The sequence below is a fragment of the Ceratotherium simum genome, chromosome 29, assembly GCF_057802395.1.
Source record: "Ceratotherium simum simum isolate JZ-2026a chromosome 29, ASM5780239v1, whole genome shotgun sequence".
Classification (NCBI taxonomy): domain Eukaryota; kingdom Metazoa; phylum Chordata; class Mammalia; order Perissodactyla; family Rhinocerotidae; genus Ceratotherium; species Ceratotherium simum.
In genome coordinates, this window is record NC_141928.1 from 36592290 (window position 1) to 36618215 (window position 25926).

General features: G+C 45.1%; 1 protein-coding gene across 2 annotated transcripts; it reads right to left on the reverse strand.

The window, feature by feature from the left end:
* Positions 1-415: 415 nt before the first annotated feature.
* LOC147913259 (coiled-coil domain-containing protein 180-like) lies at positions 416-6559 on the reverse strand. 2 transcript variants are annotated; one of them, XM_087419448.1, is made up of 4 exons: positions 5352-6559; positions 2693-2798; positions 1762-1897; positions 416-568 (listed from the first exon to the last, which is right to left on the reverse strand). In XM_087419448.1, exons 2-4 carry the CDS (start codon positions 2794-2796, stop codon positions 437-439), a joined length of 372 nt encoding a protein of 123 aa, XP_087275574.1. In that variant the 5' UTR covers positions 2797-2798; positions 5352-6559; the 3' UTR covers positions 416-436. The 2 variants fall into 2 exon arrangements, with proteins under 2 accessions (XP_087275574.1, XP_087275575.1); XM_087419449.1 differs by lacking the exon at positions 5352-6559 and adding an exon at positions 3080-3524.
* Between the last annotated feature and the right edge of the window lie 19367 nt (positions 6560-25926).

A 25926-nucleotide genomic window follows, 5' to 3' on the forward strand; every position in this document is an offset into this window, starting at 1 on the left:
GATGGGTGGGTGGACAGACGGATGGGTGGGTGTGTGGGTGGATGGATGGACAGACGGATGGGTGGGTGGGTGGGTGTGTGGATCGGTGGACAGATGGGTGGATGGGTGGATGGGTGGGTGGGTGCATGGGTGGATGGGTGGACAGACGGATGGATGGGTGGGTGGGTGGATGGACAGACGGATGGATGGGTGGGTGGACAGACGGGTGGGTGGGTGGATGGATGTACAGATGGAGGGTGGGTGTGTGGGTGGGTGGATGGCTGGATGGACACATGGATGGGTGGGTGGGTGGATGGATGGACGGATGAGTGGGTGGGTGGGTGGATGGGTGGACAGATGGAGGGATGGGTGGGTGGGTGGGTGGGTGGATGGAGGGATGGATGAACAGAGAAGGAGTCCATACGAAATGAGCCTTTATTGGGGTGAGTGGAGGGTGTCACAAGTACAGGCCCTGGACAGTGTGCACGGAGCTCTTCCAGCTGTCCTTCCAGCGCTGAGCCTCCTTCACCTGCGACGTGTGGTCGTCCTGGATCTTCTTCAGCTCCTCTTCAAATAACGCTAAATATTTCTGGGAGCAAGGCAGCAGGAGGAGGCCCCATGAGGAGGGATTTCTGGACTCTGTGCCCTGGAGGAATGCTGTAACCTGCTGGCAGGTAGCCTTTAATCTACTGCAGGCCCGGGCAAGAGTTCCACAAGTCATTTCTCATGGAATTTGCCCAAGAACTGATCAGGCAGGTCCGATTGTTTGCTTATTTTATAGATGGAGAAACTGAGGCTCAGAGCCTTGCCTGGGGTCACCCAGCTAGAAAGAGGCTGAGCAGGGACTAGGACCCTGGTCTACCGGACTCTGGACTCTGCACTCCTCCCTAATCGCCGTCCCGCATTGCGGGCTCGCGGAGCTCAGAGCTCCTGGCTTGCTTGGAGGCTGAGCCCTCCAAGCCTCGAGCCCTCACTGAACTCAGCAGGCAGAGCCGCCCCCTCTGCCTGGGGCTTGGCATGGTGGCCGGGGAAGGGCCGGCCCTGGGCACTGTGGGCTCTCCTGATACCGCGGTCAGCCTACCTCTGGGCAGGACAAGGTTTCTCTCTGGGCACCAGGACCAAAGGTCCACATATCTTCAGAGCTGCGAGGTCCCACAGGCGGCACCTGGGTGCAGCCTTCTCTTCAGGCGGGCCCCATGGGGGTCTAACAGGCACCGGGTTCAAATCTTGGCTCTGCCACTCTGTAGTGGCATAGAGGAGGGCACATTTCTTTAAACCTCAGCGTCCTCATCAGTGACACGGGGACAACTCTATCTTCCCCATGGGGTTGTCAGGAGGATTCAGTGGGATGCCTCATGTTGAGAAGAGCAGCAGCAGGTGCTCGTAACTGTCAATTGTCCCACCGACTGCTCCCATGGCCTCCGCCGTCTGACCACTCTGTCCCCTCACTCTGACTCAGCTCTTCCTCCAGAAAGCCTACCTGCACCCCCAGCCTCAGTGGGGTGTCCCTCAGGTGGGTTCCCCCAGCTCTAGGGCTCACGCCATCAGCCCCACGCTATCACTGGGACTGGACGTGACCCTCGGCTCACGTCCTTGTGCCCGAGAACACTGACTGTCCTGAGTGTGACACTGCGCCCTGGGGCACCCTGACGTGTGTCGTCTGCTCCATGGGCCAAACATCAGGGCACCCTGTGATGGGAAGTCCCCTCCTCCCCAAGGCAGCCAAACCGAGCGGCCCTGCGCTCCCCGGAACGCACCCACCCTGCCTGTCTCTCCACTCACCAGGTAGATAGCGTCTCGGGCTTCCACGGCCGCCTGGTGGCCCAGGGTGGTTCTGATGGTGGTGACCGATGACGTTTTCTGGAGGAGAATCTTGTTTTGGATGGTGACTTTGGTGGGTGTGATTCCTGGCCACTTCCTATAAATGAACATGTGTGTAAAAGTCCTGCAGGCTTGTCCCCATCATTCACAGTCACCCTCCAAGCCTGGTGGCAAAGCTCAGCATTTCTTTAAAAAAACAGGTCACGCTTTAAGCGTCTTCATTAAAGAGAAACCCTGGTGAGCTTTAGCGTTAAGCTTCTTCAGGTTCCTTTTCGCGTGTTCACACCGTTCAAACCCACGCGCATACACGGTCTCGGGCTCTGCGTGGGGAGGGGAGGCCACAGCTCTGGTCGCTTCCCTCCTCTGGCCTCAGTTTCCTCATCGGTCGGCCAGTCAGGCGGCAGTCACCGGTCCTGGCCCGTTTTTCCTGCTGTGCCATAAAGCCACGGCTGAGAACTCAGCCGGGCAAATCCCGGCCTTGCTGCTTCTCCCAGTCACACTTGGGGCACAGGGGACAGGCACTTTGATGGCTCTCCTTACACGTGACGGACGCTGGTGGTCCACAGTGCCACCGGCGACCTGAGAACGTGCCCCCCTTTCTTTGTGGGCCCCTTCATGAGTCCTCAGCACGTGCACTGATGCCTGCTGAGTTCTTAGTTTGTGCCAGGGCCACGCCAAGTACAGTGTCATCTAACTTTCTCTTCATAACACCGTGGAAGGTAAGCAGCCATGCCCATTTCACAGATGAGGAAACTGAGGCTTAGAACATCATGCCTTTCCAAGGTTCACCGGTCTGTCTGACTTCACAGTTCGTGGCCCCTAACCATTGCACTGCACAGCCCCCAAGCAAATACAGCCATTCACGGTCTTCCTCGCTGCTCCTGGCTCGCACCTGCTCCCCCGTTCAATCAGGGGCGTCTCACTCTCTTCCTCCGAGGAGAGCCCGGCGAGTTTCCTCCGGATGAGGATTGACGTTTTCTGTCTGAGGGGCTCCATCCCTGGCAGGCAAGAGACAGGTTACTGACCGTGGCCTCATCCGCAGCCTGAGATCAAGGGGACCTCCCCCTGACCTTACATTGAGAGAAATGAGGGCTCGCTCCCCTAATCTCCACTTGGAGTCTCCACTGGGAGGCAGGGCCCCATCCCCCATGCAGAGAAGCGGCATGCACCAGATGTGTGGGCTGGGGGCAGTGCGGGGGCAGGGGGTCATTGCTGGAGGATGTGAGGTGTGGTTTGGGTGCTGTTCCCAGCGCCAAAGCCCAAAGCATCGTGCTCTCACCTCACAGCTTCCATGAGCCCCCGAATACGCTTTGTGGAGGCTTCTTTGGCTTATTCCAGCTCCAATGGGTTCTGAACTAATTACCCCTGGAACGAACACATTCGAGGCTGTCCCTCTGACGCGCAGCTCGCTGGCCTGTCCTTCGATGTGACTGGGCTCCATCCGGGCAGCGAGCGAGCACGCAGGAGTGGCCCTGCCCTGCACCTGGTCTGCGTGGACGGCAGGGCCAGGCTGCTTGGCTCAGAAGCCCAGGTTATAGAGCAGGAGACGCCTCCTTGGGCCTGGTGCAGGGGGTCTTCCCGGCTCGGCGGTTCCCTCCAAGATACTGAGATTGCCTCCCCCGCCCGCTCCTCTGCCTGTTCTCCCTCGAGTCTCAACCCCAGTGTCTCCGTGGACCCCACTTTCCCAAACAAGGCTCACATTTGACAGAGACCTCCAACCTTGGAAAGTCAGCAGAACCTCAAAACGCATACACATTTTGACCCAGAAAGTCCACTTCTAGGAGTCTGTCGCCCCAAAACAGAGACATGTGGATGCAGAGGTTCCCTTCAGCACAATCACAGGAGAGAAAAACTGGAAATGGCCCAACACTCAACAGCAGGGGACTAATTAGCAAATTACAATGCTTAGTAAACCACGGTGCCCAGTAACTGAAAATCCTCAAGAGGATGATGGACTGGTGTGGCCAACGTCCACCCAGGGGTAAATCAGGTTATAAAAGAGCACACGCTCTATAACTGCCCCCTCAGACACACACGGCCCTGAGTCCAAAGCGAACGGACTGGGAGGATGGACAGTAAATGCTAAGGGCACTTATTTCTGGGTAGAAGAACTGTGTTCCTCACTTTCTTCATAATTTATATTGAATTTCTTGTTTTACTATAATAAATATTTATTGCCTTGTAATAAAAACTTTTAAAAATAAAACTAATATATTTTAATTACTTAATAGATTAGCAACAAATGGATAACATTTAATACATGATTGGAATCTTTGTATAGTTTTAAAAGTAATGTGCACATTATAAAAAGTTTAAACATCACCTACCAGGGGAAAAGAAAAGATTTTAGAATCTCTCACAGTCCCACTCCACCAGAGGGGAGCATCGTCAAGTCTCGTCCCTGTCTCTCAGGCTCTGTCTCTCTCATTCTCTCTGTCTCTCTCTGTCTGTCTCTCACACAGATTCATTTACATATATGTGAGTACACATGTTTATACATGGGTTTTAAAACAATGCTGTCATGGATAAGCACTGACTATGGACTTGTTTCTTCACGTAGTGGTATTCCCTCACGCCTCTCCATGTTGGCACATGTGGACCTACTTCTCCCACTTTAACAGCTGCGCAGTGTTCACCTGTACCCCTGGACCATAATCTATTTATCCAATCCCCAACACATGGATATTACAGTTGTTTCCAATTCTTTGCCACTTCCAACAGTGCTGTGAATATGCTTGAAAATCGACCTGTGAAAAATGGTGCAGGTATTTCTGTCTGATACACTCTAGGTTAGAACCCAGGTCAGAGGTGCACACACTCAGGATCCTGACAGGTCCTGACAGCGGGGTCTCCAGGAGACGCTATCACGTGCACTTCTCCAAGGGTCTCCGCCACACCTGGGCCTCCTCACCAGCGCTGGTTGTCACTAAACTTAGAAGCCTTGCAAGGCTGTTGGTGAAAAACTACATCTGAGCGTTTACCTTCGCCTTTTCCACCATCAGTGAAGTGGAGCATCTTTGACATCTACTGGCCACGTGCACGGCTTCTCTTTCGTGCACGTGTTTGTCCTCTGTCTCCTTTTACAAATCTGACCTGTTAGAGTTCTCTGTACCACAGGGACCTTAGGCCTTTCTCTGACCTAGAGGTTAATAGGAATATTGTTCCAGTTTGTGGTTTGACTCTCCATCTTTTGACACGTTTCCTTGTTTTTGTTTTGGCCACAGAGAAGCGCCAGCTGTTTCCTTTACGGCTTCTGGCTCTCATCTCATAATTGGGAAAGCTGTCCCTCCCCCACGATTATGAAAATACGGACTATTAAGGTTTCACTTTTTACAAATAATCTTTGACCCATTTGGGATTTGCTTTTTTACTAAAAAAAAGAGTTACTTTTAATGAAAATGAACAAAAAATCATCCATCCCCTCAGTGGAGAATTTGTTCTCACTCCGGTGGAGTTGGGCAGTTGGGGAAAAGCAGACCCCCCCCAGGCCCATCACCCTGTGCCTCACCAACCCCCTGGGGCCAGGGCACAAGGCCACTGGTGCCACTTACTTGCAGCCTGGACATCGTCGATGGTCAGCACTTCATCCAACTGCAGCAGGAACTTCTCGGTGAAGGTGGCCAGGCTGGCTATGAAAAACTGACTGGACTTCCTGGTGAACTCCTGGAGGAAACAGGAGGAGCCTGGTGCTGGAAGGGGAGGAAGCGGCCTCCAAAGGCAGGCTGAGGGAGGATCTGCGGAGCCAGCAGGGGAGAGAGGACCAAAGCCGTGTGCCAACTGTGTCCCAGTTAACTGGCATCTGGTCCTCGGCCGGAGGCCTCTCCCAAGAGGTAACTTGGCCTGAAGGAAATGATTCAGAAATGGCCAAGGGATGCACCTAGACAACTCACTCAAGACGAAATAAAACCACTGTGGATCTTAAAAAAAAAGCTCTCATTAGTAATTCTGTAATCAATTCATTTAGAAATGAAAAACTGCAAGTTAAGACAGCCAATAATGACCATCTCCACTATAAAGCCTGTCTGCTTTCCTGCCCTGCTTTGGGCAGGGTGCCGGCAGAGGGCGTGCTCAGCGCTGCTGGTGGGCTGTCAATGGGGGCATCTCCCTGGCGGGCAGTGCAGCCCTCAGCACCTGCACGTGGGGGTCAATGGCGCCACTGACCTCCAGCTTCTCCCTGGCTGTTGTGATCACGGTGTCCAAATCTTCCTGCCTTTCCTCTTCCCCCTGACATAGAGACTCCATTTCTTGGACATGTGCAGGGTGTCCGAGATTTGGATGAAGCTTCTGGGCATTTTCATCCTTCAATCAAACAATCCAGAAATCAGTGTGGATTTTGACCTGGTCTTGAATTCAGGACCAGAAAGTCACTGGCCTATGATATCCTCTGCTAATTACGGCCATGGCCAGACTGATGTGTGCTCTGACCTGGGTGTGTGAAGGGCCATGGATGGGCAGAGGAGTGGCAGAGAAGGCAAGAGAGGGGCCTGACTGGAGCCGACTCTGAGGGTTAGGAGAGGGCGAGCTGAGCATTTGCCCCAGCACAATCAGGGCTTTAGTCCAATAAAATCAACAACACCCACATCCCACGTCTCCAAGGACCAGGTGGAGAATCATTGTTCATCGCAATGACCACGGCCCCACAGAAACCAGCTGACCCACCCATTAAATCCAACGAGGAGTTACTGAACGCCTTCCCTGAAGGAGCAGATGGCTCCGTTCTCATTTCTCCAATGCCTTCTGTCCCTCAGCCCCCATCCAATAACCACAAGCCTGGCCCACCTCCTTCCCTGGGATTCAGTTCTCCCTATGCCCTGCTCCCACTTCTGAACTTCCAGGGCCCCTAGTCCTGGAGAGGAAGGGGGATCTTGGGCCCCCCACCTTCCTTTTCTCCAGCTGCTTCTGATATTCCCAGAACTGTCCCCTGATCTCTTTGGTGGAGTCAAAAAGTCATCTGTAGTGGTGCTCCTTGAAATTCTCCATCACCAGCCAACACACCTGGGGCAAGAGCTCCTCAAATCTCCTTATCTGGGCCCGTAATTCTATAGGAATTGGGGGTGGGGGCCCAGGGGAGAAGACAGAGTGGAGCCAAGTTGCTGTGGTGATCTCTACAACAAAGGCCCAAAGAAGTTTCCCAAAGAGAAAGACTTGGTCTACAAGGTGCTAATAGCTATTTCATCTAAAGTGGTCCCGTGGTCAAACCAGTATAGGAAATACCGGATTAAACAAGTTCAAAGGACTTCTCTTCTATACTCTGCAGGACTTTTCAGCCCCTTTAAAATGCATGTGTCTTTCAGCAGTTCTGTCTCATCCATTATCTCTTCAAACATTGCCTTGACTCTAGTCTTCTTCCTCTCCCTCTGAACCTCTAAAGAGCTATGTGTTAGACCCACTCTTTCATCAATATCTCTTCACCTGTCTTGATATTTTCATCTCTTTGTTTTTCTCTGTTGCATCTTGCCTATTTTTTTGGCTCTACCTTCCAGTTCACTGATTTCACCTCCAGCTGTGAATAATAATCTGGTAGTAAAGCCATAAGTTTTAAATTTCAACTATTTATTTTCCCAATATAGAAGTTCTATTTTGTTCTCTTTCATATCTACTTGGTGATTTTAATAGTCCCTTGCTCCTTACTCATGTTTCCAATTTCCTCTTTTATTTAACTCTAACAAATACAGCATTTTATATTCTGTGTCTCATTCGTTCAATATCTGAAGTATTTACTGGTCTCATTCTGCTGCTTCATGCTTAAGATGCCTTTTTTCCTTGTGTTTGTGTGTGTGCTTTGCTTGTTGTTTTTTACTGGGAGCACTTATTCTGGGCATTTTATTTGTGGGATTCCTTGGAGGCCTGAATTGAAAGTGGGTTTTTCTAGAGAGAATTTGTAGTGTCTCTACTAAACACACATCTGGGCATGACTAACTCAAGATCATTTTAAGCCAAAGTATCAGCTAAAGGTCTTTTGGATGATCCACGAAAACAAAGTTGAATTCAGGTTTATCTAAGTGTGAGTTCAGCTTTAAAACCCACATAAAGGATGGAGATGTCAGCATCACGGCAGAGTGAGCTCTTCCCTTAGACTCTCCTCCCTAAGATACAATGAAAAGAACATTCATAAACTAACAGAGGACATTCACACAACACAAAAGACATCTGAGAGACACATGCAGCCATACATCTGAAGGTGTAGGTGCTGGACCCCCAGGAGGAAGTGGTAGGAGGAAGGGGATCTCCTTTCCCTCCTTGGCAGTGACCCAGGGCACAGGACTACACACAGCTCTGAGAAAAGAGAGGAGAGGGGCAGCTCTCTGCAGGAACGCCTTCACTCTCCAAGCTGTTTCCCAGATGTGGGAACCCCACACAGAGGAGGCTAAGCTATTGTGGGGGTGTCTTCATCAAGCCAGCACCCCAGGAGAGCAGATAGCCCCCAGGATCGGCCATGTGAAAGAGAGCACCCCTCCCGTGCCATTGCTCCAGCTCAATTGGTCGGCCAGAAAGTCCGTGCATACGTTAGAAAAGCAGAAGCTGCAAGTGAGTGAGCAAGCTGGCAATCGCAGATGGGCCCTGTCAGCATAGATTCCAAAGGACAGGCACAGACACCAGGGATCGCGGCAGGCTCAGAATACACAGCTCCTGATCCCCACCCCAGTTGTGGCAGGTGGAATCTGTGACTAAATACTGTCACTATGCAAAGACACAAATCCATGCCATCAAGTAGTATCAAGAAATATATTAATACTCCAGACCTCAAGGAAATGACAAGCACCCAGAAATCAATCCTGAAGGCATAGAAATTTACAATCTAAATGACAGAGAATGCAAAATAGCTATCATAAAAACACTCAACAAGTTGCAAGAAAATACAGATAGAGCATTCAATGAAATCAGGAACAAAATTCATGAATAGAGGAAATTCTTCACAAAGGAGATTGAAACTATAAAGAAAAAGCAATCAGAAATGTTGGAGATTAAAAACACAGTGGATGAGATAAAGAAAAATCTGGAGTCCCTGAATAACAGAGCTGATATTATGGAGGACATAATTAGCAATCTGGAAGACAGAAATATAGAAATGCTTCAGATGGACGAGGAGAGACAACTACGACTAAAAAGAAATGAAGAAATTCTCTGAGAAATACCCAACTCAATTAGGAAATGCAACATATGCAAGGAAATGAAGAGGCAGGCAAAATCAGAAAATTGTAGCTCTCTATCAGAACAGGTTAGCAAACAGTTAATTATTAAAGATAAGGGGAAGGAAAACATCAAAAATTAAATATAATCTTGTCATTTTAACCACTAACTCACAACACAACAACATTAACCCTCATATATCGTTAATCACTCTAAATTTAAATGGATTGAATACTACAATCAAATGACATAGAGTGGCGGGATGGATTAAAAAACAAGACCCAACAATATGCTGCCTCCAGGAAACACATCTCAGCTCTAAAGATAAACACAGGCTCAGAGTGAAGGGATGGAAGATGAGATACTCCAAGCTAATGGCAAACAAAAGAAAGCAGGTGTTGTCATACTTATATCAGACAAAGTAGATTTTGACATAAAACAGGCAATAAGAGACAAAGAGGGGCAGTATATAATGATAAAAGGGATACTCCACCAAGAAGACACATCACTTATAAATATATATGCACCCAACACAGGAGCACCAAAGTACATAACGCAACTATTAACAGACCTAAAAGGAGATATTAACAACAACACAATAATAGTAGAGGACCTCAACACCCCACTTACATCAATGGATAGATCATCCAGACAGAAAGTCAACAAGGAAATAGTGGAATTAAATGAAAAATTACACCAGATGGACTTGATAGATATATATAGAACACTCCATCCAAAAACAGCAGAATACATTCTTCTCAAGTGCACATGGAACATTCTCAAGTATAGACTATATGTTGGGGAACAAGGCAAGATTCAATAAATTTAAAAATATTGAAATCATATCAAGCATTTTTTCTGACCATAATTCTATGAAAGTAGAAATTAACTATAACAAAAAAGCTGGAAAAGTGATAAATATGTGGAAACTAAACAAAGTGCTACTGAACAGCCAAAGAATCATTGAAGAAATTAAGGAAGAAATCAAAAAATGTCTGGAGACAAATGAGAATGAAAATACACCATGAAAATACACCAATGAAAATACACCAACTCATATGGGATGCAGCAAAAGCATTCCTAGGAGGGAAATTCATAGCATTACAGGCCCAACTCAACAAACAAGAAAAAGCCCAAATAAGCAACCTCAAACTACACCTAACAGAATTAGAAAAATAACAAACAAAGCCCAAAGTCAGCAGAAGGAGGAAAATAATAAAAATTAGAGCAGAAATAAATGAAATTGAAACAAAAAAATAGTAGAAAAGATCAATGAAACTAAGAGCTGGTTCTTTGAGAAGATAAACAAAAATGACAAACCCTTAGCCAGACTTACTAAGAAAAAAAGAGAGAAGGCTCAAATACATAAAATCAGAACTGAAAGAGGAGAAATTATAACAGATGCCACAGAAATAAAAAGGATTATAAGAGAATACTATGAAAAACTACATGCCAACAAATAGGATAACCTAGAAGAAATGGATAAATTCTTAGATTCATACAACCTCCCAAAACTGAATCAATAAGAAATAGAGAATCTAGATTGACCAATCACAAGTGAAGAGATTGAAACAGTAATCAAAAACCTCCAAAAAAATAAAAGTCCAGGACCAGATGGCTTCTCTGAGAATTCTACCAAACATTCAAAGATTTAATACCTATTCTTCTCAAACTACTCCAAAAAATTGAAGAAGATGGAATGCTTCCTAACTCATTCCATGAGGTCAACATCACCCTGATACCCAAACCAGACAAGGACAACACAAAGAAGGAAAATTACAAGCCAATAGCATTGATGATCATAGATACAAAAATCCTCAACAAAATACTGGCAAACTGAATACAGTAATATATTAAAGGGATCATACACCATGATCAAATGGCATTTATACCAGGGACGCAGGGATGGTTCAACATCCTCAAATCAATCAATCTGATACACAACATTAACAAATGAAGAGTAAGAATCATATGATCATCTCAATAGATGCAGAGGAAGCATTTGACAAGATCCAACATCCATTTATGATAAAAATTCTCAATAAAATGTCTATAGAAGGAAAGTACCTCAATGGGGAAAAACTGAAAGCCATCCCTCTGAGAACAGGAAAAAGACAAGGGTGCCCACTCTTGCCCCTCTTATCCAACATAGTACTGGATAAGTACTGGATAAGTTTTGGCCAGAGCAATTAGGCAAGAAAAAGAAATAAAGGGAATCCAAATAAGCAATGAAGAAGTGAAACTCTCACTGTTTGTAGATGACATGATTTTGTATACAGAAAACCCTAAAGAACCCATCGGAAAACTATTAGAAATAACAAACAACTAGAGCAAAGTTGCTAGGTACAAAATCAACTTACAAAAATCAGTTGCATTTCTATACTCTAATAATAACTAACAGAAAGAGAACTCGAGAATACAACCCCATTTACAATCGCAACAAAAAGAATAAAATATCTAGGAATATATTTAACTAAGGAGGTGAAAGACCTATACAATGAAAAGTATAAGACATTGAAAGAAATCAAGGATGATATAAACAAATGGAAAGATATTCCATGCACATGGATTGGAAGAATAAATATAGTTAAAATGTCCATACTACCTAAAGCAATCTACAGATTCAATGCAATCCCAATCAGAATCCCAAAGACGTTCTTCATGGAAATAGAACAAAGAATCCTAAAATTTATATGAGGCAACAAAAGACCCTGAATATCTAAGCAATCCTGAGAACAAAGAACAAAGCTGGAGGCATCACAATCCCTGACTTCCAAATATACTACAAAGCTACAGTAATCAAAACAGCATAGTACTGGTACAAAAACAGACACACAGATCAATGGAACAGAATTGAAACCCCAGAAATAAAACCACACATCTACGGACAGCTAATCTTAACAAAGGAGCTTGAAACATACAATGGAGAAAGGAGAGTCTCTTCAATAAATGGTGTTGGAAAAATGGGACAGCCACATGCAGAAGAATGAAAGTAAACCATTATCTTTTGCCATACACAACGATTAACTCAAAATGGACCAAAGACTTGAAGGTAAGACCTGAAACCATAAAACTCCTAGAAGAAAATATAGGCAGTACACTCTTTGACATCAGTCTTAGAAGGATCTTTTTGAATACCACGTCTCCTTGGGTAATGGAAACAAAAGAAAAAATAAACAAGTGGGACTTCATCAGATTAAAGAGCTTCTGCAAGGCAAAGGAAACCAGGAACAAAACAAAAAGACAACCCACCAACTGGTAGAAAATATCTGAAAATCATATATCCAAAAAGGGGTTAATCTCTAAAATATATGAAGAGCAAAAAAAACAAACAACCTGATCAAAAAATTGGCAGAGGATATGAACAGATATTTTTTCAAAGAAGACATACAGACGGCCAATAGGCACATGAAAAGATGTTCAACATCACTAATCATCAGGGAAATGCAAATCAAAACTACAATGAGATTTCACCTTACACCTATTAGAATGGCTATAATTAACAAGATAAAAACCAACAAATGTTGGAGAGGATGTGGAGAAAAGGGAACCCTCATTCACTGCTGGTGGGAATGCAAACTCATGCAGCCACTATGGAAAACAGTATGCAGATTTCTCAAAAAATTAAAAATAGAAATACCATATGGCACAGCTATCCCACTACTTGGTCTTTATCCAAAGAACTTGAAATCAACAATTCAAAGACACTTATGCACCCCTATGTTCATTGCAGCATTTTCTCTATAGCCAAGATGTGGAAGCAACTCACGTGCACATCAACTGATGAATGGATAAAGAAGATGTGGTATATATATACAATGGAATATTATGCAACCCTAAAAAAGACAAAATTGTCCCATTCACAACAACATGGATGGACCTTGAGGGTATTACGTTAAGCAACATAAGCCAGACAAAGACAAACACTGCATGATTTCACTCATATGTGGAAGATAAACAAACACATGGACAAAGAGAAAGATAAGTGGTTACCAGAGGGGAAGGGGGTTGGGCGGTGGGCATAAGGGGTAAAGGGCACATATATATTCGGGGACTGACAAATAATAAGGTACAACTGAAATTTCACGGTTATAAACTATTATGACCTCAATAAAAAATAAAAATAAAAAAGTCTAAGTTCTTAGGAGAGCACAGAGCATTGGTGAGGAGAAGGCATTTGTGAGAGTGGGCTGAGCCCTGGGGAGGAGGAGGATGCTGGGGCCAGGACTTTCCCCTCACTCAGTAGACAGGGGCTGGGGGAGGTGTGGACAGAGCAGGATGGCGGGTGCCGGGCAGTGGCAGCCTGGGTCCTGCTTCCTGGTGCCATCGTGGGAGCAGCTGGAAGACCGAGGGCCCTGGAGGGAAACGGCTGCCTGGGCGTGAGGACGCAGGGGCTCAGAGCAGCCTCCTCAAGATGCCCGCGGCCAGTGTCTGGAGGCAGCAGTTGCCCAGCGGCATCTGGGTGGACCAAACACCAACGACCAGACTCCCACCACCAGGCCTGGCGTTGGGTGAGACTCCGTAACTTTCCCTCAACGGATGGGACCCCAAGAAAGGCTGAGTTTTGCCCAGTTTAACGAACAGGGGCTCAGAGTCAGAAATAGGCGGAGTTACAGAAAACAACAAAGCACTTTTCCTGGGTCTGAGGTTTTTATCCACCTTGTTAATTTGACGCCTGCGTGAAAATGTGGCTGCACACGGGGCAGGAGGTGCCCGCCCTGGGGGAGACCGTGTGAGGTTCTAATTGTCATTTATATCCTAGGAGAACTCAGGCTCTGTGGTGGGGAGGCAAGAGACCCTGCACCCCAGGGTTAGCAGGTGGGAGGGACCACCGAGGGCACAGGAGGAGGAGGATTTCCCAGCACGTGCAATGTCTCCACCTTGCAGGACCACGCAGGCTCCGCCCTGCTGCTCAGAGTGCATGCTACAGGCTCCCCGGGCAGTGGGCTTCCAGGTCTAGAACACTCAGTGTGCCCCCCACCAAACAGCTTATTATGGCATCAGAGCTGGGCGGACCGAGGTCTGAGGGGAGTGTCCAGAGCCTCCAACGGGTCCCCTGTCTGATGGCAGCGGCCTCCTCACTGACCTCCAGCCTCCAGCCTCAGACTCCTCAACTCACCCTCCACACTGCACAGCTGGTGGAGCTCCTCTGCTGCCCTCAGGAAGAAGTCCACCCCCTAACCTGGCCCATCCCTCCCCTCCTCCCCCACCCCACCCCTTGCCATCGCCTCCTTCCCAGCTCTTTAGCACAGTCACACCAAACTTCTTTCTATAGCAAACGTGTCATGTTCTTTGTTGTCACTGGGGCTGGAACATCCCAGAACGTGGGCCCAGGCGGCCAGTCCAGGACCAGAGAGCCAGGAGATGGCCTGGTCGGGGGGACACCTCGGGAGAAAGGTCAATGCTGAGGACTGTGCCGCCCCCAGGGGCCCCCAAAGCTGCCCTCCCCAGCGACCCCTCCCGCTGTACCGGATGGTGCAGATGCCCCAGCTGCTGTTGCTGCAGGGCTCTCTGCTTCTCCAGCATGCTCTCCAGCTCCTTCTTCACGGCTGGCGGAGCCTGGACCCTCACACAGGCCATGAACTCACTGGGCAGCCAGACATGTTGGCACCATGGAGACGAGAGGAGGGGCAGGGCGGGTGGGAGAGAGGGGATGAGACCCGTGTAGGAGCACTCAGACCCCAGCACCCTCACACCACTCCCAGCACCCCTCCCCATCCTGGGCCTCTGGGACTCTGAGGAAAGGGGGGAAGAGAGAGAAGGAGGGAGGGGCGGGGAGAGAAGAACGGAGGGACCACCAGGGAGGCTCTGGCGCTAAGAGCATGGGACCTGCAGGCACAGATCCAGGTGTGGGTCCTGACTGCCCCCTGCCAGCTCTGTGACCTTGGGCGAGTCACTCCCTCCTCTGAATCTCAGTTTCCTCTTCTGTAACGGAGCTAAGGATAGTACCTTCCTCACTCGGTACCTGTGAGGACCCAGCAAGATATTACAAGCAAAACCCCGAGCACCGTGCCTGGCTCGTGGGAAACGCCCAGTAAATGCGGCTCCTGCCATCACCGTCGATGATTCCTGACATCTGTGACAACCCCAGGCCCAGGCCCAGACCAGGCACTCTCCATACGGCATCCTGCGGACCATCGCTGAAACCCTATCACGTGTCCATCACGGTGCCTGCTTTGCATTGGGAGAGAAAGGCTCTGAACGTTCGAGCGCTTTATCAGGGTCACAGGGTAAGTACAGGTGGAGCCAGGTCTCCGGACGTTTCCTTCATCCCCAGTGTCAGACTCTGGTGCTCCCCGTCTGGAAACGCAGACGTACAGGTGGGCCTCCACCCCCAGACCCGCAGCACAGATGGAGACACTCTTTAGTGTCCTCAGACATCTTGGTCCAAGGCATCCATTTCTTAGCAAAGCAAAGTCTTACTGGGGGCAGCCCGGTGGCGTAGTGGTTAAGTTTGCACACTCTGCTTCGGCGGCCCGGGGTTCGCAGGTTCAGATCCCCAGTGCGGACTTACCCACCACTTATCAAGCCATGTTATGGCGGTGTCCCACATAAAAAGTAGAGGAAGATGGGCACAGATGTTAGCCCAGGGCCAATCTTCCTCTGCGAAAAGAGGAGGATTGGCAACAGATGTTAGCTCAGGGCTAATCCTCTTCACCAAAAAAAAAAGAAAGAAAGAAAGAAAGTCCTGTTTGTTGGCCAAAAGCTGCAGGACCCTCGTGTCAGTATTAACAAAAGTGCCCCCAGCCAGGAAGCGTGGAGACCGGCATTCTCTTCACCGTCCCTCCCGTGGGTGAAAGTTGCTACCAGAGGGTGGGAAGTATCCACGCCTGAGGGACAGCCATGCTCCTCGGGCCAGCAACACAGGGTTACATGTAATAGTCAAGAGTGGAAAGTGGGCAGATAATCAGACTAATGTTTTTATACAATTTGCACTGTGCTCAGAAAATGCTTATGCGATAATGTTTATGAAGAAAATAAGACACAAACCTACATATGCAGTCTGGGTCTCAGAAAGCCTGGGAGAAAATATACCAAAATATCAGCTGTGCCTCTCACTGTGGCGAGGCATTAGTGGTGACTTTTAATTTCTTCTTTATACTTTTATCTATTCTAACTTTTTAAAACAGAGCACATATTAGTGTTACCACCAGAAAAACAACAGCGTTTCACAGTAACGACAAACAGGGAAGGAGAGGGCCACCCCCCTCGCTGTGGGCAGTGCGGGCAGCCACCGACCTGAAGCCCCGCACCAGGGCCTCCTTCTTGAGTGCCTTCCAGGCACCGACCAGGCCCTGCCAGCGGCGGCGGCTCTCGAGCTCCTGCTGCAGCGTGGCCTCCGCCAGGTGGACAGACAGCTGGGCGACGGCCCTCCGGTTGCCCAGCAGGGCGTGGTTTATGACCTGCGGTCACAGGCGGGCAGGCTCTAGATGGGATGGGGGTTCTCGAAGGTCAGACCAAGGCTCAGGCGGAGCGGGGCGAGGAGAGGCTGGAGAGGGGCCAGGTGAGGTGCAGGCCGAGGGCCTGGGGCCCAGCGGGGCAGTGGCGAGCAGGGCAGTGGCAGCGACTGAGGAGTACTGAGGGGTCACTGGGGCTCAGAGCCATGGATAGTGACAAGTCTTTCCTGAAGGCTTAACCAGGAACCCTGACCACGTGAGCTTCAGCCCAGCTCCACAGCCCCATCAGACTGTGTGTTAGAGAAGGTGATTTTAGTTCACTGGAGTTCAACACTCCAGTGGGCTCTCAGTGTTTAACTGGTTTTTTTTTCTTTGCAGGGGAAGATTTGCCCTAAGCTAACATCTGTTCCCAATCTTCCTCCTTTTTTCTTCTCTTTCCCCCACAAACGCCCAGTACATAGTTGTATATAGGTGTAAGTTCTTCTGTGTGAGCCGCCACAGCATGGCCACTGACAGACAAGTGGTGTGGTTCCGTGCATGGGAACCGAACCTGGGCCGCTGAAGTAGAGCGCACCAAACCTTAACTGCTAGGCCATCAGGGCTAGCTCTGGTTTTTTTAACATGTATAAATTTGTTCCAAAAGCAGAGTGCTCATGCCATCAGGGAGCAGCCACATATGGTTGTGATGAGAACTGGGACCCAATTACCAAATGAGGCCAGAGCTAGAACATTCTTTGGCAGTCCTCCCAGTGGTCCTCTCCTGGGCACCCTTGGCATGGCAGTGGAGTGGGCATTGGCAAGTATTACTATTACTAAAAACAAACAAACAAACAGAACTTGCCCCGAGCTTGCCCATACAAGATAATATTAAGGCATCTTTCTCCTGCTGAAATTTTTGAGTGAGCTCATCTAGCCTGTTTTGGCCTGTTTTAAAGTCGTGTTATCCACACAGTGATGTAAACTAATCTTTCTTTCTGTCAAGTAAATTAGAATTTTTGTCTCCTTATGCTCCCAGCATTGAATTTTCTTTTTGATTTGGTTGACTTCTAAAGTAACCTCACAGTTTGTTTTGGTACTTTGAACATATAGATGTTGTTTCATACATCAGGGCTTATGGCCCCTGAGGGGTTTCTATGATTTTCCCAGGAATCTTAGCAGCAACTTTCCTTCATATTTTTACACCATATTTACTATTATTTCCTAGACTCTGGCTCATTTGACCAATTTGTTGCATTTTCACTGATGTATAAACGCTAATTTCTCCTCTCAGTCTCCCTGTGGAGCACAGAATGACCGTACCCCGCTTCTCACTTTCACAGGGCTGATGCGACTGGACCGGTCCCTACAGCAGACTTCCGGCCTTTCCTGCCTGTTTCCCCTCAGATTCGTCAGTTATAAAAATGTTCACCTTATGGTAGACTTGATGATGAAGTCTAACATAACACTTGTAGCCTCAATAAAGCTGCTTAAAAAAACCCTGTAATTTCCCAGCATTTCATGAAATAAGCAGCTAAACAGTTTTGGAAAATGCTTTCAGTATCATAGGTTGCATCTTGCTTTATTGTGCTACCTGACCGTTACCAGTGTCAGTGTTGTTGTGGTTGTTGTTTTCAACAATGATCAAGAAGAGTATGTAAGCAACTTATGGGACCAAGTTCTTTCTCTCCCGTTTAGCATTTAATCTGGCCATGTACATACACGTAAGAAAAGGCAGTCACAAATGTTATATAACACACTGATCTGCTTCGAAATTCACAGAGCTCTGTTCTTTCATCCCATAACAGGGCTGTTACCGTCTTGTCCAGAGCCAAGTGTTACTTGATAATACACATTACTATCAACGCAGCACCTACGTGGAAATCCCTGAGGATGAAGGTTGGTATAAACCTTCCCAATCCCATGAAAGCAGTATCCACGGTGTTTGATTCATGAACAGCGAGTGTGTGCGGTCAATTGTGATGGAAGCTGGGAGAAGATGTGAAACAGAGTGCAATGGATGGAGCAGCAAATGAAACAAAATGTGACGTTTAATGTAACTACTGGTAGGATCCTGATCTGTGACAGCTGTAGATCAAGGCATACGAGAATTATAACAAAAATGAGTGGTTGTGTTAAGTTCTGTCTTTGAGCCGGTGGAGGAGTTGTCAGGAAGACTCCTGTAATTCTATCATGGAGGCGCCATCCCCACCATGTGGGGCCCACCTCTGTCTTTTCATGTGAGAGAAAAAATAAACCTCTAATAAAAAACACCCTAATTGTTTTGAGGCTACTATATCTTGCAGTTGAATGCAATTTCTAATTAATTCACTCCCATTCTTGCTTCCCTTCCAAGAATAGTTCTTAAGCTTACATAGCAGTTACCGAAAATCTCAGTGTAATTTCGCTATTATTCTTCTTGAGATATGTATAGATAAAACCAATCAGCATTACATTGTATAATTGTGAGGCGATGAAATGCAACTTTATTTATAATAGTCACATGAAGTCATATATTCTATATTCTCATATAAAACATCAATAAAACAAGTACCATGTAATTAAAAGTAAAAAAATATATAAAAAACTAAATAGTCATAGGAGGGTAAGAGGATAGAAGAAATGGGTATACGGCTTTTTTCTTAGTTTAAATAAATTGAATAGAAAAAGGGGAAAATTGCCTTAAAATTGATTATTCCTGTAACTTTTAAATGGCTTTAGTTGTGCTAAATTAAAATATTTTAAAAACTTGGGAATGTCTTGATTAAAGTGTTTTTTGTTTGATTGTAAATAAGTATCTATTTGCTTGTGATTTCCACATCTTGGCAGGTGTGAATTCATTAACTGCAAAAATGCTATTGATCGGGTGTAACCTGAAAATGTTCAAGGAAGAACCACAGCACCTACCAAAAAGGACTTTTCCAAGCAATAGGCTTCATTTTGACCCTTCAAAAGACAATCACTGTGTTGGGGTTTTTTCCCATTATGTGTGGTGATATAATTTCAGCTGGAAAGATATTTTGCAATAAAGATGACAATCTACTCCAATATGCATGACTGAAATAGCAACACAATGTGGGAAATACGTTTCACAATGGAAAAGCTAAGCTTGTTTTACTTTTTTTTTGTTTTTATTGTCACTGCATGGAGTAGAAAGACATTTCAGCACATCTGGCCAAATTCTTTACAATGGAAACGCGAATTAAATTATTTTCAGAATAGTCAGATCACTTAAAATATGGACTGTATACATATTACAGCTTGCAGAAAGAACATGCATCACCTTTAACAATTATACCAATTAGTGTAAGTGAAGGAGCATGGGGCAGAATTATAGCGGATGAAAGATCAGATTTCTTTTTTCTGCCTTTCTCATCCCGCCCCTCCCCCCCAATAGACTTTAATGCACAAAAATCTTTCTATGGATAAAGGGGATTACTACATAACGACAAAGGTTCAATGCACCAGGAAGATCCAACAAGGAACACGTATGCACCTAATATTGTCTCAAAATATGCAAGGCAAAAACTAACAGAAGTACAGGACAAATGGACGAACAAGGATACCCCCTCCTCCCCCCCAAAATGGACAGAGGGTGAACTCCGAATTCTGACAACTCTAATTGAAATACTGTGGGAAAGGAACACTCTCAGAGAAGAAGAGAGTTTTGAAAGCCACAAAGGAAAACCTGTAAAAGGACGCAGAGAAGGTGGCAGAGCAGAGGGGAAGGCCAAGGGATGGTTATAGGAAGAACAGAGTATTAGCAGGGAAACCTTCCTGAGAAGAGGGTGGACTTCAGGATGTGCACAAAGAAAATACCTTAGACGGGCTGCGGGGAGTTGATCCGGGAGGAGGTGGGCGTGTCCTGCAGGGCGTCTCGCCTAAACGCGCTCAATAAAGGTCACGCTCAAACTCCAGGGCAGGAGGGGCGGCGCTTCCCAGGAGAGCGCCACCAGCAGGAGAAACTCAGCAACACACTCTGAAGGATTCAAAACTAAACAGAGCTGGAATTTGTTGACTAGGATTATGGAGGACAAAGACGGAGTGGGGAGAGTTAAGAAGAGGTTTGTGACCCTGAGAATTATAAGAATGAGGACGAGCAAATTCTATCTTGGGAATTAAGACTCTCTGGAAGAGAGGAAACATGAAAGTCTACAAATATGTAAAGAAAAATAAAATACACAGCTGGAAAAAAATACATAGAAAATATATAACAGTGAACTGAGTGAAGTGAGAACAATGACAACTTGAAACTGATGTTCAATATTTGTGGAAATTTAGTTGGCATCAGATTCTTAAGAAATTCTGAAAATGTTAGGGGAAAAAAACTCCCTAACAAATTTATTTCATTCAACAAACATTTATTAAGGTTCTACTGTGTATGTCTGACTTAGTTTTGAGTATAAACCAATGAATAAGGCTGCCTCTCTGTCTAAGGTGGAAGTCAGATATGAAAACACTTCAGGACGATAAAATATTTCATGCTCTGCTGAAAAAAAACATTTATGCCACTGAGGAGAGGTAAGGTTGGGCTGTGGTACGAAAACTCCAAAAATATTAGCAGTGAAAAATGGATCCAGACACAGACATTACACTCTACACAAAAATTAGCTCAAAATGGATCATAGACCTAAATGTAAAACACAAAACCGTAAAACTCCAGAAGATAAAAGATAACATGGGAGATAATCTAGGAGATAGAAGATAACATAGGAGAATCATAGAATCAAGAATCATAGAAGATAACATAGGAGAAAACCTAAATGACCTTGGGTATTGTGATGACTTTTTGTATACAACACCAAAGGTACGATCCATGAAAGAAAGAATTGATAAGCTGGACTTGATTAAAATTAAAAACTTCTGCTCTGTGAAGGACACAGTCAAGAGAACTAGAAGACAAGCCACATACTTGGAGAAAATACTTGCACAAAACATACCTGATAAAGGATTTTTATCCAAAATATACAAAGAACTCCTAAAACTCACAATAAGAAAATGAACAACCTAATCAAAAAATGGGGGAAATATAGGAACAGACACTTTACCAAAAAATATATACAGATGGCAGATAAGGAGAAGAAAAGATGCTCAACATCATAATGTCATCAGGGAAATGCAAATTAAAACAACTGTGAGATGCCACTACACATCTATTAGAATGGCCAAAATCTGGAACACTGACAACTCCAAATGCTGGTGAGGATGTGGAGCAACAGGAACTCTCATTCACTGCTGGTGGGAATTCAAAATGATACAGCCACTTTGGAAGCCAATTGGCTGGTTTCTTACCAAACTAAACACACACACTCCTTGCAATCCAGCAATTGCACCCCTCGGTATTTACAGAAATTAACTGAAAACTTACGTCCACATAACTATCTGAACACAGATCTATAGTAGCTTTATTCATAATTGTCAAAACTTGGAAGCATCCAAGATGTCCTTCAGCAGGTGAATGGTAAGTAAACTGTAGTACATCCAGATAGTGAGTATTATTCATCACTAAAAGTAAATGAGCTATGAAGCCATGAAAAGACATGGAAGAACCTTAAATGCATATTACTAAGGGAAAGAAGCCAATCTGAAAAGGCTATATACCATATGATTCCAACTATGTGACATTCTGGAAATGCAAACCTATAGAGATAGTAAAAGACTAGTGATTGCCAGAGGTTAGGGGACACGGAGAGGTACAGAGGGAGAGCACAGAGGATTTTTGGGTCAGTGAAACTATTCTTTATACTACAATAGTGGATACATGTGATTATATTGTTGTCCAAACCCACAGAATGTACAACACCAAGAGTGTCCTATAACGTAAATTACACACTTGGGTGATAATGATGTGTTGATATAGATTTATCGATTGTAACAAATGTACCATTTGTAGGAGACGTTCACAATGTGGGAGGTTGTATAACTAGGAGGTATATGGGAATTCTCTGTACTTTCCACTCAATTTTGCTGTGAACCTGAAAGTCTCTAAAAATAAAATCACAAAAATAAAAAACACAAGACGTGGTACCCCTGGAGACCACTAGTCTTGAATAACAGGTAAAGAATTCAACAAATCCTCTCCCTAAAGAGCAATTATAAAGCTGGGCAAAATTGTCAAAAACAATAATTTCAGCCCTGTAATAAATGACCAAAAAAACATGATAAATTGAGAAGTGATCATTCATGAAAAATGCTGAACTGCAGGTAAGAACAATTCAATCTGTGGCATTCTTCCCAGGGGCTACTAACAATCCCCCAATCCCAAATTCCATCATTAGGATAGTTCAACCAGGCTGGAGCAAGCAATGAAAACTAGCCACTGTGCTCTCACTAGCAAAGGGACTCACGTAATTTGGAGCATTTTCAGTCAAAGTAGTGATATTTGATGGCAAACCAACAGAATGGAGCAGCAGCTCTGCTAGTCTCAGCAGAGACCAGAGCGTGCCCAAACCACCTACACATCCCTGACTAACGAAAGAGCCCATCACTAGTTCATGTGCAGAAGAAACAGGGAAAGTGGAGGCACCTGGCAGAAAGTAAATACCAGAAAAGTATCAAAAATGATCTGAACTTTGAAGCATGCCCCAGCCCACACACAGATCTATCACCAAACAGTGGACACCTCACCAGCTCAAGGTGTTTCTCAAGGTGTTTGTGTACAACCTCAGACAGCTGGTGGCTGAATACCAAGCATGCAGAAAAAGGGGTGACTCCTGAGAAGCTATGCATAAAAATTTAGAAAAATAAAAAATTAAGCAGAGACATCTATGGCCACACGTTGCTGAGAGAATTCAGATTTAATCCAGGCAAGTTACTAAACAAACAAAACAATAACAACAACAACAACTCTCAGGAGGGAAAAATAAGAATCTAGAGTTGCTACAACATATTATCTAAAATGTCCAGTGTTCAATAAGAAGTTACAAGACATGAAAGAAACAAGAAAGTGTGATGCATACTCAGGTAGAAAAAGACAGTCAATAGAAACTGTCTTTAAGTATCCCCAGATACTGTATTTAGCAAACAAAGATTTCAAAGCAGCTATTTTAAGTATGATGAAAGAACTAAAGGTGGCCTCCTCCACCTTATCCCTCTAACCCGCCCCAACTCACCAGTGTCTCCCTAGAAGAAGCTTGCACACGTCTGTGCCCTAGCTTTAGTGGCTGCTTCCTAAGGGATGGGTCCCCAAATCACCTGGCTCTGACAGCCAACAGGGCTTGCATTCACCAGTCCCAAAGAACAACAGCAAGCATTATGGGCCCAGAGAATCATAAATTGCCTATAGAGATAATCAGGAGGGGCATGTTACTATTCTAGAGTGTAGCTGACTGGAAAAGACACACAGCTGGATTTATCAGGGGCTGTCTAAACTGGCAAGTCAAAAGAGACAAGGAGGGCTGACCCCGTGGCTTAGTGGTTAAGTGTGCGCGCTCTGCTGCTGGCGGCCCGGGTTCAGATCCTGGGTGCGCACCGACTCACTGCTTCTCCGGCCATGCTGAGGCCGCGTCCCACATACAGCAACTAGAAGGATGTGCGGCTATGAAGTACAACTATCTACGGTGGCTTTGGGGGGAAAAAATAAATAAATAAAATCTTTAAAAAAAAAAAAAAAGACGAGATGAAAATATTACATTTCAGGCAGCTAGGTTGATACAATGGTTTAAAATATATATTTGCAACATAATCTTCTCTTCAAATAAATCTATACAATTTCAGTATACAAATTAGATGAAAATAGAGCTCTTTTGATGGAAGGTAGGATTGGTATTGGGCAGAAATGAATGAATAAATAAATGAATAAAGGAAATTCTCTTTCAATCTTATCAACAAGGCTTCGAAGTTCAAAACTGGAACTGTTTCTCCATAAAACAATGACAGTGTATATGATATTATTGGCATATTACTATAGTTTGGTTTCATAAAAGACTATTGTGGAGCTGGCTTTCTAATAGTATTTCTATGGGAAAAGGTGTCTTGAAGTTCTAAACATTTGGCTTAAAAATTCTGAAGAACATATAAAAATTTCAGTAAGTTTCAGAAGGAAAAAGACAGTTCCTTGCTTGCAAGAGTATAGTTACTTTCTGAGAAGCTCTAATTGGAGGGAGGGCCCAATCACTCATGAGGCTTTCTCACAACACTCCTTATCCCCTGCCATGCCACACACCATGTTACCCCAATTTGTAAGATTTTGTTATGTCCCCAGCCTCGTTAGAATGGGGAGAGCAGGCAGAAAAAAAAAAAGAAAGGCACTGTTGTGTGATACTGATGTGCTCTTTTGAAATGTTCTAGAACTTGCCACTTTCTACTATCCTATAACACAAAGGTCATATGGACAGAAAATCTAGCTGTTCATGAGCAAAGATAACTCAGGATAGCATATGGTCCCAACAAACAGAGGCTTAGTGAAAAGTAAACAATCAGGCAGACAAGAGGCTGATTTGGGCCTAGGGATTTTTGAAAAAGAGTTTCTTGGAGCAAAGGTCTATTTAGAATAGAAACATAAAAGATGATGATGCAAATAATTCATAACCAATCCATAAATCAAAATTGGGGTGAGTTTATTATTAGCCAGATCTGAGGACCATATAGCCTGGGAGAGTCCTTTCACAAAGAAATGGAACACTCCAAAGAAGTGGGGGTGTACAGGGTGGTTATATACCGTCAAAGAGCATGTATCACATATGACTGGAATGTCCCTTTTAGAACAGTCACGAGATTGCTTTGCCGGCACAGCATTTCCATGAATGCAGCAGGTCCATGGTCTCGAGGTGGGTGGTCACAGCAGGTCAGCAGTCAATCCCTAGCCTAGGGAGAGACACTTATCCTTAAGGAAATGCTGATGTGGGGGAAGTTACATCCTTATCTTGAAGGGCATTATTCTTGTCTTTGGGACATAGTAAATATTTAAAGCAGATATACAATGCATGCTCGATGGCCATGTCTAGGCCCTTTTGGGAAAACAAGTTCAGGCCGAATTAGTTTTACACCAAATGGCTTACTCATACACTCCAATATATCCTATTGCTTGTCATTTATTTATTAGTGTTATAATTAAAACTCCAATAACAATGGAAGGTTTTATTAAAAATACAAATATAAAAGCCTATTTTTTTTCCTATTTAATGGTGAAGGTAAAATTTATAGTAGAGTGACTCCCAAAGTTAAGTTTTTTAAAAAATTATTTTTATCATTTAGAAACCCCCAAATTTGGAATATAAGAAGAAAAATGATCTAGACTCCTACTGCCCTGCCAGAACCTGTGTTGATATTTTAACATATTTCCTTCTAATCTTTGAAAAAGCCTTCTGATATTTCTGACAAAATGGGATTAAAGAGGGGAGCCTGAAGTCTTCTGGTAATAACTCCCTTCCCCGTCTCAACCAAGCACTCCTCTGCAACAGCACGTCCTCCCTTGAGACGACTGCCACCCTCCATGAACAGGCTGGGGTCCTGTGCTCCATCACATCTTCCACACTCTACTCTTAACCTTAGCCATTATTATATCAGTGTACATTTTTCTTCCTGTGAAACAACAAAAATTCATTAAAATCTTTAACATTGCACATTTTTCAAGAAATAAATGTCTACAAATAGACATCAATTTATATGCCTTCATTAAGAA

Bases quoted from the DNA above. Each gene is read 5' to 3' on its own strand.
- LOC147913259 (XM_087419448.1), bottom strand. From the start codon at position 2,796: ATGGAGCCCCTCAGACAGAAAACGTCAATCCTCATCCGGAGGAAACTC. The intron at 1,898-2,692 runs GTGCGAGCCAGG...GTTCATTTATAG, and splicing joins CTGATTGAACGGGGGAGCAG to GAAGTGGCCAGGAATCACAC. The intron at 569-1,761 runs GTGAGTGGAGAG...CCTTGCTCCCAG, and splicing joins CCCGAGACGCTATCTACCTG to AAATATTTAGCGTTATTTGA.